Below are 20,898 nucleotides of genomic sequence, written 5' to 3'. Positions count from 1 at the left end.
TGATCGTTCGTCAGCCAAGGTCTAGTTTCCAACCATCCTAACTGAAATTCGCGCTTACGTTTATTTTGATCATATTCATGATTATAGTTGCTTTTTTCTGAAGGATTTGTTTTTTTCAGGCTGAGAAACCCCTTGAATAAATTGCCACATATTTAAATCTATTATGACTTTGGCGCAGCCATTTTGAATAGAAAGTTTACAGCGTAGTAAACATCGTAGAAGTAGTAGTAGTAAATCATGACGTCAGACGCTGTAAACGTTATGCATGTTAGCGATGTTTTGAATGACGCAATTTAATTGGCCGACACCATTTCAAACCAAAGGGGTAAAGGTATTGATGAATACCGCGCAATGTATCGATTGTTCAGAACGGCTTTTTTCAAAAAGCTATTTGCCCGGACGGACTACCGGCTTTTGAATTCAATCGCCCGGCGTAAAAATTTACTCGCCCAGGGCGAACGGGCAACCATCAATTTCCATCCCTGATATAATAGTCCGAGCTAAAAAACAAACTGGAAATCAAACAACCTATGCAGCAAAACAAAATCAGGATTATTGCAAGGTCCTCCCACATAACTCCCATCATGCAAAAATGCCACATGCGACAGACCAGGCTCATAATAGAACCACAAAACCTTAGTGACCTATTAGCTGAAAGCGTAGCTCCTGTGCTGACTGGACTTGAGCTATGCTGGACCCATTTGGCATAAGACCCATTTTCGCATGACAAAGCTCATTTTATGCATTTAAATCGTGTGGTACTCACCAGATCCTCGACAAGTTCCTCGTACACCCTGTCCCTCCTCCCCAGTCCTTTGTGACCACACCCACAGCCAGCCATCACCCATCTCATTATTACCACGAATATGTCCCCCTTCTCAAAGCTGTAATATAGAAATACATCTGATTGTCACAAATATGTCACCCTTCTCAAAGCTGTAACCTAAGAAAAACATCTGATTGTTCGTCACAAATATGTCACCCATCTTAGAGCTGGAACATAGCGATACAAAATATTACATTACAAGCTATTGCTTCGTATTTATCCCTTTACCACTCACATAGGCTTGCATTCTCTTAGAAATTCAATTAAATAAGACCTTTTCTTGCTAGATTTATGTTTTTAAGCCTTCATTTAAAACCCTTACATAATGATGAGCAGCAAACATGAACATTCTAAAATCAATATTAACGACATTCTCATTGCAGAGGAAAATATGAATTTTACTTAGTTTTAATTATTAAATAACTTGTATGTTAAGAGAAACACTATTAAAACATCAAATTCAATTATTCACTTATAATATTTCTTTCTTACATTTTCCCCAATATCAAGATTTAACAAGGGACAAAATTGTCACAAAACCAGGTTTTCATTGTGAAAAAAAATCTGATAAAGGGAGAATACTCAAACTGAACTTTTGAAATGAACAAACAAAATTAACCCCCTTTGTAAGTTTGTTTTTAAAAAAATATATATTTTTAGTCGTGGCCCACCTTGACATTGGAGATATGACGTGATTCTTTCGTGCGACACACCGTCCCATGATGGTGAACAAATGTGCAAAATGATTTTAAAATCTCACAATGAATGACATAGTTATGGGCCAGGACAAGCTCATTTATGGCCATTTTTGACCTTTGAACTCAAAGTGGACCTTGACCTTGGAGATATCGACGTAATTATTTCGCGCGACACACCGTCCAATGATGGTGAACAAATGTGCCAAATGATTTTAAAATCTGACAATGAACGACATAGTTATGGCCCGGACAAGCTTGTTCCGCCCGCCCGCCAGCCAGCCCGCCAGCCAGCCAGCCAGCCCGCCCGCATTCGCTAATCTAATAACCAGTTTTTTTCTTCGAAAAACCTGGTTAAAAATGAATATTCACCATAACTAAATACTAGAGTTAAATGATAGTAGAATGAAAGCATGAGGTATTGTTACAAAAATAACAATTATGTTAAATGCAGCTAAAGTTTGCATACCTAAGTTCATCTGTATCTTGCATCTTGCAATAAGGAAAAACAGCTATCACCCTCCTTCGGTCATCTACAGGCTGAAAAGAACTAATCACGTTTGATGCATTTCTATCAATTGTTTATCATATAAGTATTCGATTATGTCAATTTTTATTTATAACTGACATTATGCTATTGCTGAGTTGTCATTTTGATTGTAAACAAAGGATTATTTGAAATAGTAACCGATTCGGCAGGGGGTCAAGGGAGCCACCTAGGCCCCTTTGTAGGTCCAGGGCAAGGCCCTGGTAGGGGGTCAAAGCCCCCCGACTCAAAATAAATTCTAGTCCTGTCATAACCCCACCCGTTACCATTGAGCTTAGATTTCCTGTTTAGTAACTTCTGTCAAACCTGCACTGGCAAGACTAGAAATGAAGACAGAGATTTCTTTTATTGTTAGATCATTACCTCTGGTGTGGAACTGGTGTGACTAGCTGTTCCCCTTTAAGAAGGTAGGATACTGAGGTGTAGTAGCCAATAAGATCTGACAGCGTGTCAAACTGGCGACCCCCGATGTAGAAATCACCAGACATGGCTGTGATCCTGAAACGAACATTTGCATGTACAAACAACTCAATTTTGTGTATCAGAGACTCAAGTAAAGTTAAAACTTTCAGCTAAAATTTTATGGCAAATACAAAATGTATCCTACAAGTAAAGAATATATAAAACTGGCTTTTACAGTCCGAAAGTAAGCTGAAATTTAAATTTAACTTATGTGTTCAATTTATGAAGGACGCCAATATATTATCACAATTCTTAATGCTTACCTGGTCCAGAATTTTTTGTGAAATGTAAGCTCATTTTATTTCATCAATTTGTAAATACATGTATAATATACATTGGATCTTAAATTTGTGGATTTTTTATAATGGCTTATTGGAATAAATTTTTGTTGAACATATGTCGTGTTTGAGGGGACCCACAAAAATCCATGCAAATATGTGCCCAATGATTTTTTTTGTTTCAATGTATCTGTTGTCAAAGTATTCATTAAAAATTATCAAATCAGTGAAATATAAAAATATAAAAAATAAAATAACATATATTTCAAGTTTCATCATATGAATGCATTTTCAACATAAAAAGAAGGAAAAATCGCTGTAGCAATACCTGAAATGATTAATTCCAGTCTTCCCATAGTACGAGAGCACATAGCTGCCCAGTTTGCTCTCACTTTCTCGGATGAGATAGTCGCCCAGGGTCTCACGCATCAAGAGTCGGCGCTCTGCAGTCTGACGGTCCAGACGACCATGATACCACCTGTAACACGGGACAGATCAATGAAATTAGATATGAGCTTCCCTCCGCTAAAATGGGGTTTAATATATGTTCATTAAGTGTCGTCCAAGATTAGCATGATGTGCAGTCTGCACAGGCTAATATGAGACGACACTTTGCATCTTAACTGGATTTTCTAAGAAGATACTTCTTTTTAAAGTTAAACAAACAAGGGCTGTTTGTAAAACATGCATGCACCCTATATGGCTATAAGTTGTAGTAGCAGCCATTGTTGAATACGTTTTTTTGTCACTGTGAACGGTGGTGGTGGTGGTTGGTGGGTGGGTGGGGGGGTGGGGTGTGGGTGGGGGGTGGGGGGTGTTGTAGTAGTAGTAGTAGTAGTAGTAGAAGTAGTAGTAGTAGTAGTTAGTAGTCAGTAGTAGTAGTAGTAGTAGTAGTAGACGTAGTAGTAGGAGTAGTAGTAGTAGTAGTAGTAGTAGTAGTAGTAGTAGTATCGTAGTAGTAGGAGTAGTAGTAGTAGTAGTAGTAGTAGTAGTAGTAGTAAGTAGTAGAAGTAGTAGTAGTAGTAGCAGCAGCAGCTAGCAGCAGCAGCAGGGAGTAGTAGTTAGTAGTAGTAGGTAGTAGTTAGTAGTAGTAGTAGTAGTAGTAGTAGTTAGTAGTAGTAGTAGTATGCATTACAAAAATGCAGTTAGACTTACATTTGGTAAAATTTAAATATATTACAAGGGAGGCAAATTGCTGTACCAATAAATTTTAAACGTATTGCATTTGTTTCCCCTGTATATAAGAGTGTATTACCTCCCCTGTCCTGCTTATATTTATATTAATCAACAAAATTAAACATAAACACAATATTGAATATACAAAATATACAATAATCTCATATTCTGATAATATTTTTACTTATCCACTGTATTTTACTAAAAGGATGATGTTTCATTGGACTGATAATTATAGATTTAGGATTACAGACCAGATGCTTCAGTAATAGTTGAGAGTGTGCCCTGTTGGCCGCGTATGCATTCTTGAGTTATCATTCAAAAACCATTTTACTATTTAGAGTCACCGTGACCTTGACCTTTGACCTAGTGACCCTCAAAATCAATAGGGGTCATCTGCGAGTCATGATCAATGTACCTATGAAGTTTCATGATCCTAGGCCCAAGTGTTCTTGAGTTATCGTATGACAACCACCTGGTGGACGGACGGACCGACCGACCGACATGAGCAAAGCAATATACCCCCTCTTCTTCGAAGGGGGGCATAAAAATAACATACATATGGAATGTGTCATCCCTGATTAGTCAATGCAAACTGAACAAGCTATTATGGGACTACACTTTACCCATATGCATTTTCACTGATGTCGGATTTTGCTTAGTAACCTTATAAGTAGGTGAAGCTATTGTATCTCATATAGAAATGATGAATATCAATATCCTGCTTACTGATATTTATGGTCAAAAAAGGGAAAAAATCATAGCATCAATAATAAACCACACTGTGTAAACGGTGATTGAATTTTTAATTTTAATGTTGCTTATTCATAGTCACTCAAGTAACTTTATGATATAATAGAAATATGCTACATATTCAGTATTTCAGTCTGTCACTTCTTATTTGGAATGTATCCATTCAAATGAGAAAATTGACATTTGGATCAGGTCCTTTGAATTGACCAAGTTATGTAATGAAGACAGATCACTGAAAAATGATCAACCAAAAATCACTTTTTTTTCAACTTAAGTTTGTTGGCTTGATGAATTTAGCAAGAGCTTACCCCAAGACAGGCATACTCCACTATTCATACCCTACAGGCCATTTCTGAAAATGCCATTTCTTGATATATTTTTTTGCATGAAAAGTCCACTGATTTAGGAAAACTAATTTCATAAAACTCTTTTTAATAATTTAAATCAGAACAATATAATAATATAAATTAAAATTAAATACTTTGATGTTATTGAAATAAATTAAGATAAACAAGGCTATTTCCAAGCAAATATGTCCCCTACCGGCTCCACCATTGTCAGAATTAATTTTTTTATATATATTTGTTGCAACAGCAACCATAATTTTTTACATACGAACAAAACGAAATGACGTGCATTATTTCCATATTGCCATTTTAAAATATGATTCACTTCTACAAATGTTTAGTTGGTGTGATGACTTGTAGTAAACATTCACAACAGTGGATCAAAGTGAATACAATACAATTCAGCATTGCAAAACAACTGACAGTGCAATTTTGAACAATCTACTTTATGAAACTCCTATGTTGGAACATATATTGTTTTACAGGAAGGTTACGTCATCCATGAACATAAACCTTTCTTCAACAAGCACATGAGTTTACCCAGTGATTTTGTGTCCCGTTTTTAAAAGATCTTTAAATTTAGGACCAATTGCCAATCTTCATTAATAAAACTATTTTCCTTACCAGAAATATCACAATCCTAATTTGAAGCAATGAAAACCTTCATCCATACAAATCATGTTACTAAGAAATAAATTATAAAACAAAAATAAATGTGTCTCAAGTCATAATACGCTATGAATAAACCACACTTATTTCTAGATTAAACAAGGCTATTGTCAAGCAATATGGTCCCCTACCGGCTTCACCATTGTCAGAAATTCCATCATTTTCAGATTATTTTTTTGGTTGCCATAGCAACCACAATTTTTGACGTAGGAACAAAATGAAATGACGTGCATAATGTCCATATTGCCATCTATCCATGTTCTAAGTTTCATGAAAAAATATTAAGAACTTTTAAAGTTATCGCAGGATCCAGAAAAGTGTGACGGACAGACTGACAGACGGACTGACAGAGCGCAAACCACAAGTCCCCTCCGGTGAAACCGGTAGGGGACAATAATTAGATTATATTACAAACAACTTATCACTTCCATTTAAGTTCAACTTTAAAATAACTGGACACACTCATGAACTTTCTTCAAATACTTATATAAGCAATTGTTTAACCACAACAAGCTTATGTAATGTAAACTAAACTTAAGTTCATTGAGACTAGAACTTCCATTTTCACAATTAAAGTGTGATATTTTTGGTAAAAATTATTATTAACATCTTCCAAAACGTGTTTGATCAGTCAATTAATCAGGAATTATAAACAGAAAGATTAACATGTCTGCTTTTCTGTTGTGCATTTGAAAGGCTTATCAACTAACATCAAGTGATTGTCATCCCTAAAAAATGTGACCTTTTATTTGTGCATGTTTTCCAAAGTAACTGGTGAAGCAACAATGGACAAAGCCATACATCAGTGTCCAGCCCTACATAAGAGAATAACAGGAAGTAAAATCCTAGTTCTGGACTCAAACCCATGACTAACAAAACTTATGTTAATTGTTCTCACACAATCTGTGTTAAGCAGTCAGTCCCAGATAAACCATTTGGCTGAGTAGCCAACTGCCTTAATAATGGGCTGAGTAGCCAACTGCCTTAATAATGGGCCCCGCAACTTTTAGAGGCCCAATAAGAAGACATTTTTTACTTACTCAGCCTAATCTAATGACTTGACAAAGCCAATCATTTTAAATTAATGTTTATGCCGATTTAAGGCTTGAAATTGTCTTGTCAAGTAATAAATCAATTATTATTTACAAAAACATCTTGTATTGGTGGTGGTTAAGGGGCTCAGACTAGTAGGCACTAGGGGCTTTGAGCGTTGGCCCAAAAAGTTGTGTGGGCCTCCACTCTGCTTAGTCCGGTGGTTCTAAAACATGCACACTGCAGAATTACTCAATTAGTTGCAATAATCCATCTCCCAGCTATTGACCCTCCGGATCGCTTGTTTATGTACTCATAAAAGCTCAAAGCATTTAAGAACAACTACAGAATGAATTTCAATAACGATATTTCTTTATTATAAGATAAACACATTTTCCAATAATAAACTGCATGTAAGAAAATGTAATTGTTTTCAAAAATAATTATTATTCACAACAGAAATATTTGCAATGCCTGTGAATTGCATTCTGTGACAGTTACACTGATTCAATCTCAGCTATTGACCCTCTGAGCTGTATGTATATACCCATAAAAGCTCAGAGCATTCAAGAAGAACTACATCCTGTGATTGAAGTGTCAGTTGAGTTTGCATTGCAATTCGAGATCTGAACAAAAATATTTTCAAGTCGTCAGTCACCATAAGGGCACAGCCTTAGGGACATGATGTTGTTGGCGTCATCTCCAACACAGAAAAGACTCAATAGCTTCAACAGCTAAAATACATTAAAAGTTTACAAAGTCACTGACTTATTGAATAGAAAAATGGGATTGGTCCCCAATTTCCATTCTTGAACGTGGAAGTTAACTTTCCGGTTATTTAATGCAGAATGGTCTTACTGATTTTCCGGTGGAGCTTTCAATGGTGGTACAACTTCTATCTCCGGACTTTCTGACACCGGATCTTCTTCGTCAACATGCTCTGAAGCAGCCGCATCTTCCGTATTTTCGCCAGGTGCAACTTGGTCGCCCTTGTTGTTGTCGGCCATATTTCTTCAATGAAAATGAGGTTAGCAATTTCCGGGCTTTCGATTGGCTAATATATTTCCCGCCAATCCCAGATATAGACTGGTACAGAGCACGAGTTCATTGCCCTGCTGAGTTTCATGAATGAAATACTGCCGCTGTACAGAAAGTATTGATATAAAGTTCATTAGTAAACATACATTAAACAGTTATGCTATGGACATTTAATAAAAATAAAACACATTTTTTCAGCATTCGGATGATTAATGGAAAGCTTGGAAAAGTAAGATGAAGATGGAACGCTTGGAAAAGTTAGATAAAGATATAATACAAATGTTATCGGCGTTCATGTTTGTTAATCAATTTACGTCTTTATCGCCTTGGCACACATCGTGTGTCGATCGGTTATTTGTATTACCATGAAAATACTTGTACATTATCCAACTTACACTTTAAGTTCGTTTTTTTTTACGAAGACGAATTAATAGGCCCTATTGATTGAACACTTAAACATAACTTAATATGTCTTCAGTATTTGATATTTAAAATCAGAGACGTACATCTACGTCTCTGTTAAAATTAATTAACATCAGTTGAATTTAGTTGTTTATAGAAGGGCATCCTTTAATATGAAACACTGGTTGAGTTATATGTATAAAAAATAAACTATTCATATCAGAAACCGCCGCTCGAATTAAAAGACCATCTACTATCTCGATAAATACCATGTTTCATTGATTTTGTTCGACATAAACGTGATTTGGCCAGTTTCCCAAAGGAATACGTACTTATTTAAAATATAAAAAAAACGTTACAATCTTCTTGTTGGAAAACCCCCAGAGTTTCATAATAATGTTGTAAAATAGTGATTGAATGTTCAATTACGTGTAATCTCGTTAAAAGTGCGTGTATTATATTTACACACACGTTCGCGGTTCGGTTTTTTCGATACCTAAATAAATCGCATGCACGAAAATGTAACAAGTGAACCCCAGTACACAGTTGTGTGCGAAAGGTTATCGTGAATGGAGTGTGCTAGTAAAAGGATAGGAAATTTCATTACACGTTATATATCCAGGAGCATCCTAATGTGCCAGTTATTGGTGCCGCGGATTTTATACATAAATTTACACATATTTTGTATCTCTTTGATATACTTTATTTAATTTACCGTTTATTTACAATACACAGTAAGTAATTGGTTATAAAGATTCCAACGGTGATTCTCACATTCTGGAATGATTACTGTTCGAGATTCTTTATTCCAAAAAGATGTTTGAAGTTTGTCGGTTGATGAGTAAATCCATAGCTGAACTTATTACAAGAATGATTGCAAGTGAGACAATTCTATTATTTTCATTAACTACGATAAAAAAATAAATATGAGTTAATGTACTCGACAGCAGCATCGTTTGATTCCGATGTATTCCAATAAATTGAAAACATCTGAAACACTAGTTAAATAGACTGGAGAGACATGTTTTAAAATTCGACCTCTACATAGAGCCTCGAAACGCGTTACATTTCATTTTAATTTGTTGATGTAATGTTCAGATTATGGACTAGAAATGGACTATGGCTTTATAAGCATTTAGCAATTGGGCTCAAGTGTAAATAAAAATAAACGTCAACAGAAGTGGCTGAAAGTGTTTTGATAGAATACTTTCGTATTTTAGACAAATCTCTTTACATATCTTTACGAACACAAGTATTATTTTGAGAATAGTTTTAAACGATTCTAAAAGCAGTAAAAAGATTAAAAGAAATCGCCTACCCCGGGTTGAGATACACTTTACCACTGCACCATTAAGTATTTTGTACGAGATTACGTATTTTAAACGCTATATCAGGGAAACGCATTACACGCATTGCAAATAGGCTATATATTATTTTACCGATTTCGATTGAACCATACACGAACCAATATTGACAACATGTTTATAGAGATTAGTGGTATTTTGATTCTACGCATATTATGATGCCTAAGTTCGTGTTTGAATCTAAGAAATGTATTTTTATAAATGTATGCTTTCAAACTGTGAATAAGTCCCTTAAATGCACAGTAATTGACAAGCACATCACCACTAGCATGTTTTCAAGAACAGCATATGTAGTATGTGCATATTGTCGAGTGCAAAAAATCATTACAGTGTTCATAAGATTCAACTCGGTCATTGATTAACTTATTGCATCCGCTGCAGAAAACTTACTCTTGCGGAAAGGCTACTGCTGTGGATAGAGTTCCGACGCTTATCTATGTGTCTACATGCTAGTGTTTACATCCCGCGTCTTGCATGTGTCCATTTGCATCAGTTATGTGATTCAGTTCCTAGCCCATGTGCGTTCAGCCACGTACTGTGATGTAATACGTGATTTCAGTCAGAATGAGAGATATACAATCAACTAGATTTTTATTGGTCAATACCCTAAAACGTATGAAAGAGATTGAAAATTACTGAACATGCTGAACTTTCAGTACGTGAAATTATTTCAGTTAAAGTATACATTTGACTTCTTACATTTCATTCTTACTACCTGGTGATTTTCAAATTAGATGAATTTGAATTGATTGTTTGCATTTTTAAATAAATTTTTAATTTATTTACGGAGTGAATATATTTTGGTGTTTCGAATGTTTTGGCATGGTGTTGTTCTATGTAATTGTTTGTGTTTTCTGTTCACCAGATATACTTTCGGGCGTCTGCATAACATATTTTAACTTCGAGAGGGGGTTTATTTTATTCTATACCTCATTCACACTCATTAAGGAAGTGTTCATTACATATTGATTGGGATTGAGCACATTTAATATAATTCCTACAACCAGCAATCAATTAAATTAAATATCAACTTTTTCTGACAAGATGCCATTGACATTTACACAACAGTTACAGAGGACTACAGTCGTGGTACTGCTAAAGTATCATGCAAAGGAATAGGGCTTGGAAAAAATATCATACATTTGTATATTTTACCGTATTTTGCGTTTTGTTTAACTTCTGTCTTCAATTAGGGAAATTTATGAGATATTATGATTTGTCATCAAATTATAAATGTATTTAACTCATAATAATGTATTTCAGTTGTATGTGTTTTAAGAAAAACAACGAAAATAAAACATTGAAACCACAGTTGTACACTTAATAACAACACCAAATTTACAAATATTTTAACTTCAGCAAATTCAATTTCAGTCTTAATCAATAAACGAAGATCACGAAGTAACTTTACAATGATGATCGATACCGTCAATAGAATTATATGGAACTCGATTTACCGTTGAATACAAGTGGTACGTGCCAAAATTTGCATATACATGTAATTTACAGTGGATTTTAATAGAAACGTTACATTGGTGGTCCATATAAGAAATAATTTTTTATGCACAATACCATAGTACCGTTTCTAGCTTATCTATAATGTGCTACCAGCAGATAATTTATAGTACCTATTATTGAAATTCAATCAAAACAAAGTAATGTGTGCGCTTCGTTTCTCTGTACACAACGCATACTTTTATACACTTGAATGCATACGATTTTGACGCATTGTTCAAAAGCATACACGACTCAATGTGAATTTTGTTTGAAGCGCAATAACATTTTGATGAAGGTGTCGCAAAACAAAGACTAAATATTTTACTTTCATGTGAATGTATGCGCAAAGATCGATCCACAAGCGCAGCCACTTAGTTAATAAAACGGTAGTATCTTGTGTCAAAATACTGACGACTAACATTCATTGCGCCGTTGTTTCCTGGCACAAGCGCGCAATGTTCTCCTGCAGATGCTATATACATCTGCCTAGCAATAAACGTTAGAATAGTTCATCAATAATTTATTAGACACGCTGATCGCATATTCACATTAATATGTTAGTTAAATGATCAAAAGACGTGTACGCAGTTTTCCTTTGAATTGCATCGGATCAGTTCCATTCTTATGTGTATGTTCATAATGAATTAAAAAAAAAGAAGAACCGCATTTTTTAATAGCTCATCAATGACCGAATGCCATAAATATCCTCGTGAATATTGAATTTTCAACATTCTGTTGTTTGTTTATGCTATTTTATATTTTCTTTTTCATTTTTGCAACGAAATATCTATAAAAAGGACCACTTATCAACAAAAACACTAATTATATAGAAACTATATAGACACAGATCCCTTTCCCCGATTACACAAACACACACATTCTGCTTTAATTAAAAGATCCAGTAATGTCGGGAAAATGGGATAAGGTTGCAAAAAGTCACATTATGGTTAATATCTTTTTAAAGTTTCATCACTGTAGCAATGGTTGTGTGTGTGTTTCGAAGTTTATTTAAAGGTCCATCAGCCTCTTCCCGATTACATATCTAGAGTAGAGCTGCATCGCTGTGGCAACGCAGACATGGGCACATATATATCTGGTTAATTAAAACTTTTAACTTTTTTAGATTGAAAGGAGTCTACCTGTGGTCACCACTGCGAGATGTTTGATGAAAAAAAAGCGGCGTACATTTTTTTCCTACAAACTCATCTATTCAGTACAAACTGACATGCAAATAATATTAGTGTTTTGTAGCCGTACAATATATTTGCTGTTTTTACAAATTCATTATTTAAGTAAACAGGAACCACCACTGGGATCGATCGTACCATTTCTTGGCAAATGATAAAAGACAAATATGACAAGTGGTCGATTTAACTACATCTACAGTTGGGAACTGGAAGAAAATGTTGAAATCAAAATGTAACACACTAGTAGTATTAATTGCGCAGTGCTCCACTTAATTATTTGGTTACATCCTGTAATTCGCTTAGTAATATTTCGCCCCTTGTTTCGAACCAAATTGTGGCAAATATGATACTATTATAAATACATTTTCTATTGATTGTAGCAACAACAAAAAACAATTTGAAATTCACATATCTTATTTTACCTTTTTGTTAACTCTTTATAAAAATTATCAATGATTGTAAAATGCTAGTTGTAATAATACAACTCCCAACTTTTGACCATCGGGGTCGCTGAGAGTTGCAACTGATTACACGTTTATTTATGTAAAGATGCGGTCCAAAATCTAGGCGGGGCTTTAATCTGAAATAGTAGCCACATAAACTATTTTCTGGCATAAACACAAATAGATCGTAAATATATCCATAATGAGCAAATTAAAACAACTTACATGATATGGTATGCTCGCATAATATTGATATTAATCCAAATTTTCAAACACGTCAAAGGTTGATTTAAATGTGTATGTTTTTGCAATCGACAAAGCCAAGTATTCAGAATTCGAAATACGCTATGGACTATCCCCGGAATCCTCGGCGGGATAGATCTCGTGTCAAATCAACCAATCGTAATATACTGACTACCGTAATTACTCTATGTTTTTGGACACTCTAAGTTTTCGGACACCCCTTCTTTTAGCAAAAATTATTATTCTTCGTGACTCATAATTTTCGGACACACGAGTTTTTCGTCCATAATTAATGTCTCTTAGTTTTCGGACAGTATATTTTACAGCGCTATTTTACCAAATTTCGGTCCTGTTTTCGATATCTAATGACACTTCGATCATGGGGTTTTAGAACCAGATTAACATCATAAAACATGGCAGGTGCATGCCTGAGGGCAACGGACCATTACATTTGCGTTATTGGGTAAATAACCTTGTAAACCGGTATTAAACAATGGTTTCGCCTGATAGCATAAGCGCTATGACAATTACCAGGGGTAGTGCCAATTAACAGTTCAATTATCTACCGCAGTGGTACCAACCCTTCTCAGTAAAATAACTGTGACAAATGCTAAACGCTTCAAAGTGTGTTGCACCCTATTGCACGTTTTACGAACAATGGAAAGTGTTAGACAACAACTATCAGAAATGAACAAACAAAGAAGTAATAGTTTGCTTTTTTTATTGCGTTAATTACAGGTTCATACTAGCGAGTGTAGGTACATCACATGCTCATCTTTGAACTTGTTGGTCAAAGTATAACCTTGTAGTAACTCTCTGTCAAATAAATTTAGCATTTAAAATTATTTAAAATGCAGTGCAAACATGTATAACTGTAATTTATACTATACGGCATGTTATTTTACAAGCGCGTGCTATTACCGGTAGTTGTTGATACAATTGACGCTATTTTCGGACACTTCAATTTTTCGACTCTTAATTTTCGGACACCTGTATTTTGTGAATATTTTTCGTATCTAAATTTTCGGACACAAAAAATAAATAAATTAAGAGTCTGAAAACATAGAGTAATTACGGTATCTCTGGAATATCCGTAAGATAGATCGAATCGTCAATTCAAAATTTTGGCTTTCGGTTTGATAACGGTTATTGTATAAAGTTTTGGTTTGAGTATTTCTCCACAAATCACTCGCAAATTGATGTCGGTGATAACAGGTATTGTGTTTGTTTCAACGTATTAGGTTGATTGAACTAAATTTCATAGACATACATGAAACATAATTTTTTTACATTAAAAAATCGGTTGACAAGAAGAACTCTGGGCTGTACGTATGTACTTAGAAAAGCTCAGAGCATTCAAGAAGAACTACGTAAAATGCACAAAATTAGTAATTGACTGTCCCTATATTTTTTTCATCTGTTTGATGAATCTGTTCAGATGTGCACTAATTAAGATAAATAATACATCTTGATTTCGATGGAACTGACTCTGTCATGCATTTGGTATATTTTTCCTGGTTACTCTTAAGACTTCTTGTCTCTTTTCATTCCAAAACAAAATGTAAATTTATTCTCACTTGCTTTTAACAATCACATACAGTCAAAGCCAATGGTAGTGTAGTTTAAGGTTGAGCTTCCATAACCCATAACTTAAATGTTGCTTTAATGCAGACTTGGACTAGAAAATCTAACACAGAAAGCAATTATACATTAAAATGATGAAAGAAAAAATTCCAAAATGAGCATACAGATTTTAAAAAATAATTTCAGAGGCACTTTGGAGGGTGAGAGAGAGCGTCCCAGTTACAATGACCTCCTGAATGACCCGATGTTGCAATACTCCGGAGCTTACAGTGAGAGTTGCTCCGACCTGTATGTCACATGTCAGGTCTTCAGTGGTGGCAATTCAATCTCACTGGTCAGTCAGACAGCCTACAAGGCCTTCAGCAAACGTTGGAAGTAGGTCCTGTCCTATTTTTTTGATTAAAGTCCTGAAAAATGTATACTTTAGTTTGTTGAAATAATGGAACATGTAATCTTTAGTTTGTTACAATCATGGAAAATGTATGCTGTAGTTTGTTACAGTAATGGAAAATGTAAACTTACGTTGTTTTAATTATGGAAAATATATATAGGTTTGTTTATTACAATATTGGAAAATGTATCCTCTACTCTAATGTCCTGTCTTCTCTTTTATAGCATAGAGTGAGTATGCGATGTGTTTGAAAAATTAAAGTGTTTTAGAGTTGATATTTTTGTTTTTTTGTTGCATAAACTTTCTGACATCTTCTTATGATGTGTTTATCACTGGTTGTGTTTTTCATGTTTCTGTCTGACTATTACTTAAATTATTATGCTTAAATTGAAACAAATTGTATTTTAAAATAAGTATTAAATGGCATTTAACCAATGTGTACATATATTTATTAAATTGCAAATTATTGCAAATAAAATGTTCATTAGTACAACCAGAACCTGATCCATTCAGAATTTTGTTTTACCCAGAATTGGAAAACTCATAGAAAGATTGACAACAATGTTCCTCTTTTATAACAAGTTGGAATGAATGGCTGCGTCTACCTGTGAAGTACTGTGACCTGCCGCGGGACTCAATCCTAGCTCTCACCATATGGGACATCTACGGCACCGACCAGGTTATCCCTGTAGGGGGCACTACAGTCTCGCTGTTTGGGAAGAAAGGGTGAGTGACCACACTGCCAGCCAGTAGTGTGAGCAACCACATAAAACTGCTTGTAAAGTGTGCTGCATGTGTATTGTAACCCTGCATAACAGTCGCTGTTGGTTGGTTTTTCAGACTGCATAAAGTGTTATTAAGTTTGTTGAGTGAGTAAATTTAATCTTTAAATAGTACCTTAGAATGAAGTGTAGGAATGCAAGACACTCATTCATGAAATTAAATGAACACAGCTGACAAATGAGTGTCGGGGGTATTACTCTATTTTTTGGTATAGCTGATAAAGGAGTGTAGCGGTATTATGGGGGCATTCCTCAAATTTGTTGCATGAACACAGCTGAGAAAGGAGTGTAGAGGTATTGTGGCGTATTTCACACATTTGTGGCATGAATACAGTTGATAAAGGAGTGTAGGGTATTATGGGGGAATTCCTCACATTTGTGGTATGAACACAGCTGATAAAGGAGTGTAGGGTATTATGGGGGAATTCCTCACATTTGTGGTATGAACACAGCTGATAAAGGAGTGTGGGGTATTATGGGGGTATTCCACACATTTGTGGCATGAATACAGCTGATAAAGGAGTGTGGGGTATTATGGGGGTATTTCACACATTTGTGGCATGAATACGGCTGATAAAGGAGTGTAGGGTATTATGGGGGAATTCCTCACATTTGTGGTATGAACACAGCTGATAAAGGTGTGTAGGGTAAATTGGGGGAATTCCTCACATTTGTGGTATGAACACAGCTGATAAAGAAGTTTGGGGTATTATGGGGGTATTTCACACATTTGTGGCATGAATACAGCTGATAAAGGAGTGTAGGGTATTATGGGGGTATTCCTCACATTTGTGGTATGAACACAGCTGATAAAGGAGTGTGGGGTATTATGGGGGTATTTCACACATTTGTGGCATGAATACAGCTGATAAAGGAATGTGGGGTATTTATGGGGTATTACAATTGTTGCATGAACAAACCATCTAAGGAGTGTGGGGTATTATTGGGGTATTACTCACATTTGTGGCAAAGTTCTAGTAGTTTGTTTATTGTTTACAATTTTGTAACTGATTCACACAAAACCATTAATCATCAGTATCATTAGCTTCCATGTTATGGATGCATTATGTTTGAGAAATCAAATTTCAATAATGCACAGTTATAAAAGTATTTATTTGGATATTGACGAATGTGTACTTATTTGATCATACTTAAATTTGGTATTTTAGATCATTAGCATATTCTTTCTATTTCAATTGGTATAAACCTATTTCAGCTTATTAAAACACGGGTGAGTCCATTTCCTGGGCAGAACCATTACTTGGTATCTGTGGGGGAGATGTAAAGAAAGCTCCCAAGGTGGGGATTGGACTCATTACCTTTCAATTGCTAGGTGGACACCATTTCCATAAGTATTTTATAAGACTCTTAAAGACTAGACATTCCAGCAATCAGAATGATCAAGCTTCGTTTCTTATTTTTTACTTAGGTGTTTCCATCTAATGATTCCATCTTAAAATAGAAAGAACTGGTTAATAAGGTATTTCGATCTAACGCTTTTATCTAGAAATTGAAAGAACTATTTCACTTACGGTAGGTGTTTCCATCTAACAATTCCATCTAGAAATAGAAAGAACTATTTTACTTTACTTAGGTGTTTTAATCTAACAATTCCATCTAGAAATAGAAAGAACAATTTCACTTATGTGTTTCAATCAAATGATTCTATCTAAAAATAGAAATAACTATTTATGCCCCCCTTCGAAGAAGAGGGTGTATATTGTTTTGCACATGTCGGTCGGTCCGTCGGTCCACCAGATGGTTTCCGGATGATAACTCAAGAATTCTTAAGCCTAGGATCATGAAACTTCATAGGTACATTGATCATGACTGGCAGATGACCCCTATTGATTTTCAGGTCACTAGGTCAAAGGTCAAGGTCACAGTGACTCGAAACAGTAAAATGGTTTCCGGATGATAACTCAAGAATGCTTACGCCTAGGATCATGAAACTTTATAGGTACATTGATAATGACTGGCAGATGACCCCTATTGATTTTCAGGTCACTAGGTCAAAGGTCAAGGTCACAGTGACTCGAAATAGTAAAATGGTTTCCGGATGATAACTCCAGAATGCTTACGCCTAGGATCATGATACTTCCTGTGTACATTGATCATGACTGGCAGTCAAAGGTCAATGTCACAGTGACTTGAAATAGTAAAATGGTTTCCGGAAGATAACTCAAGAATGCTTACGCCTAGGATCATGATACTTCATAGGTACATTGATCATGACTGGCAGACTGACCCCTATTAATTTTCAGGTCACTAGGTCAAAGGTCTAGGTCACAGTGACTCGAAACAGTAAAATGGTTTCCTGATGATAACTCGAGAATAATGAGGCCTAGGATCATGAAACTTCATAGGTACATTGATCATGACTGGCAGATGACCCCTATTGATTTTCAGGTCACTAGGTTAAAGGTCAAGGTCACAAGTGACAAAACACGTATTCACCCAATGGCTGCCACTACAACTGACAGCCCATATGGGGGGCATGCATGTTTTACAAACAGCCCTTGTTTACTTAGGTGTTCCCATCTAACCATTCCATCTAGAAATTGTAGGAACTATTTCACGTATGTGTTTCGATCTTACACTTTCATCTAGAAATAGAAAAAACAATTTCACTTAGTTGTTTTCATGTCCATCTAGAAATAGCAAAAACTATTTTATTAATGTAATTAGATCTAAGGCTTTCATCTAGAAATAGAAGAAACAATTTCACTTAAGTGTTTCCATCTTATGATTCCATCTAGAAATTGAAAGAACTATTTAAATTATGTGTTTCGATCCAACGCTTTCATCTAGAAATCGAAAGAACAATTTCACTTAGGTGTTTGCATCTAACGATTCCATATAGAAATAGAAAGAACTATTTTACTTTTGTGTTTCGATCTAACACTTTCATCTAGAAATAGAAAAAACTATTTCACTTTGGTGTTTGCATCTAATGATTCCATCTAGAAATAGAAAAAACAATTTCACTAGGTGTTTCCATCTAACGATTCCATCTACAAATAGAGAAAACAATTTCACTAGGTTTGTTTTGATCTAACGCTTTCATCTAGAAATTGAAAGAACTGTTTGAATTAGGTGTTTCCATCTTACAATTCCATCTAGAAATGGGAAGAACTATTTCACTTACCGGTAAGTGTTTCCATCTAACTATTGCATCTAGAAATAGAAAGAACTATTTCACTAGGTGTTTTGATCTAATGCTTTCATCTCGAATTAGAAAAAACAATTTCACTTAGGTGTTTCCATCTAATGATTCCATCTACAAATAAAAAAAATATTTTACTAATGTGTTTCGATCTAACGCTTTCATTTAGAAATAGAAAGAAGTATTTCACTTAGGTGTTTCCATCAAACAATCCCATCTAGGAATAGAAAGAACGACTTTACTAAGGTATTTCCATCTAACGATTCCGTCTAAAATAGAAAGAGCTGTTTCACTTAGGTGTTTCGATCTAACGCTTTCATCTAGAAAAAGAAAGAACTGTTTCACTTAGGTGTTTCCATCTAACGATTCCATCTAGAAATAGAAAGAACAATTTTACTTAGGTGTTTCCATCTAACAATTCCTTCAAGAAATAGAAAGAAGTTTTGTACTTTTGTGTTTCGATTTAACGCTTTCATCTAGAAATCGAAAGAACTGTTTCACTTAGGTGTTTCCATCTAACAATTCCATCTAAAAATAGAAAGAACTGTTTCACTTTGATGTTTCAATCAAACGATTCCATCTAGAAATTGAAAGAACTATTTTACTTATTTGTTTCAATCTAAGGCTTTCATCTAGAAATAGAAAAAACAATTTCAATTAGTTGTTTTGATTTAACGCTTTCATCTAGAAATTGAAAGAACTGTTTCACTTAGGTGTTTCTATCTAACGATTCCATCTGAAAATTGAAAGAACTGTTTCACTTAGGTGTTTCAATCAAATGATTCCATTTCGAAATACAAAGAACTATTTTTACTTAGGTGTTTCCATCTAATAATTCCATCTAGAAATAGGAAGAACTGTTTCACTTGGGTGTTTCCATCAAACGATTTCATCTAGAAATAGAAAGAACTTGAACTGGGAAACAAGTGACATAATCCATTTAGAAATAACTGAACAGTGCTTTTTACTTCAATGTGCTCCTCATGCCATACAACAAATATATTGAAACTCATTCGAAACATGCAGATTCTTCCCAATCACTCATGCTGCAACTTAATACAGTTTCATGTATTGTTGTGAACTCTGTTGCTCTTCCAGCACATTCCGGCAGGGTATGCATGATTTGAAGGTGTGGCCTAATGTAGAGGCTGACCCCAGCCCTCAGACCACCACCCCGGGGAAGCCACGCGACAACCATGACCAGATGAGCAGGCTGTCCAAGGCAAGACAACTCACTGTATATCTTGCTATGGATAGATAAACTAATTGGGGAAATATTAATGAAGAAACAGCTCTAAAAACGAAAAACCAATTATTAAGACAAAACTGTTTCTAACAAGTTTTCATGGGGGTTCACTGAATTAAAATCTCCCTTTGCTTACAATGTATATCATATCTCCGTGGTAGATTTCTATTGATGAAAATATAATGTTAGATTATGTAGCTTTCTACATGAAAAATGAAAGCCAAACAAAAGATCTTCTGCAATAAATGTTCCTGTGTGCCTCACAGGGCTTACAGTATGGGAAGTGTGGGAGTAATTTACTCTCAATGTTTTTTACTGTTTTTCTAAAATGGAATCAATAAAAGTTGCATCATTAAGTGAACATGTTAGGCTAACACAAATTAATGTTTTATTTCTCAAGCCATTTTTGTCAACAATTGATTAGGGAAATTAATAATTATTTGACTTTTGTGCATTGAAAAAGTCAAATCACAGGAACTGCTTTTGAAGTTTTAAGCAAAAGATCTATTGGAAACAAATAATACTGTCTATTCATGATTAAAAATGTTTACCATTCCCTGTCATACTCCACTTTATTAAACAGTGACTGGCTAGAACTTTAAATAAGACAAAATTAATGAAAATTGAATCATACTTAATTTATAAAAAATAAGTAAGACTTTATGAATTAATAATAAATAAGACTGAATTATTTAAAAATATGATGATTTAATTTACACAAAAGCACAATGAATCTTTTTACAGGATTCTTAAATGTGCGTTTTAAATAA

The 20,898-nt window shown here is 34.8% G+C and overlaps 2 protein-coding genes across 5 annotated transcripts in view; one reads left to right on the top strand and one right to left on the bottom strand.

The window, feature by feature from the left end:
* The window catches only part of LOC127877617 (ras GTPase-activating protein 1-like), a 72,939-nt gene extending 62,850 nt beyond the window's left edge, over window positions 1-10,089 (bottom strand). The window contains exons 1-3 of one of the 4 annotated variants that reach the window (XM_052423668.1): window positions 9,980-10,089; window positions 7,644-7,796; window positions 3,137-3,286 (exon numbers count right to left, since the gene is read on the bottom strand). In XM_052423668.1, coding sequence (XP_052279628.1) covers window positions 3,137-3,286; window positions 7,644-7,792 — 299 coding nt within the window. In that variant the 5' untranslated portion in view covers window positions 7,793-7,796; window positions 9,980-10,089. Of the gene's footprint in view, window positions 1-1,990; window positions 2,058-3,136; window positions 3,287-7,643; window positions 7,797-9,979 lie in introns of those variants that run through there. The other 3 variants (XM_052423670.1, XM_052423667.1, XM_052423671.1) reach the window with 3 other exon arrangements.
* A 2,265-nt stretch (window positions 10,090-12,354) lies between these two features.
* LOC127877639 (phosphatidylinositol 3-kinase catalytic subunit type 3-like) overlaps window positions 12,355-20,898 on the top strand; it is a 37,995-nt gene continuing 29,451 nt past the window's right edge. Inside the window, exons 1-4 of the mRNA XM_052423718.1 lie at window positions 12,355-12,505; window positions 14,730-14,918; window positions 15,517-15,660; window positions 19,981-20,104. Coding sequence (XP_052279678.1) covers window positions 12,441-12,505; window positions 14,730-14,918; window positions 15,517-15,660; window positions 19,981-20,104 — 522 coding nt within the window. The 5' untranslated portion in view covers window positions 12,355-12,440. The remainder of the gene's footprint in view (window positions 12,506-14,729; window positions 14,919-15,516; window positions 15,661-19,980; window positions 20,105-20,898) is intronic.

This window comes from Dreissena polymorpha, chromosome 4, assembly GCF_020536995.1.
Source record: "Dreissena polymorpha isolate Duluth1 chromosome 4, UMN_Dpol_1.0, whole genome shotgun sequence".
Classification (NCBI taxonomy): domain Eukaryota; kingdom Metazoa; phylum Mollusca; class Bivalvia; order Myida; family Dreissenidae; genus Dreissena; species Dreissena polymorpha.
The sequence above is the reverse complement of the archived record's forward strand: the minus strand, read 5'-3'. Positions and strand labels throughout refer to the sequence as shown.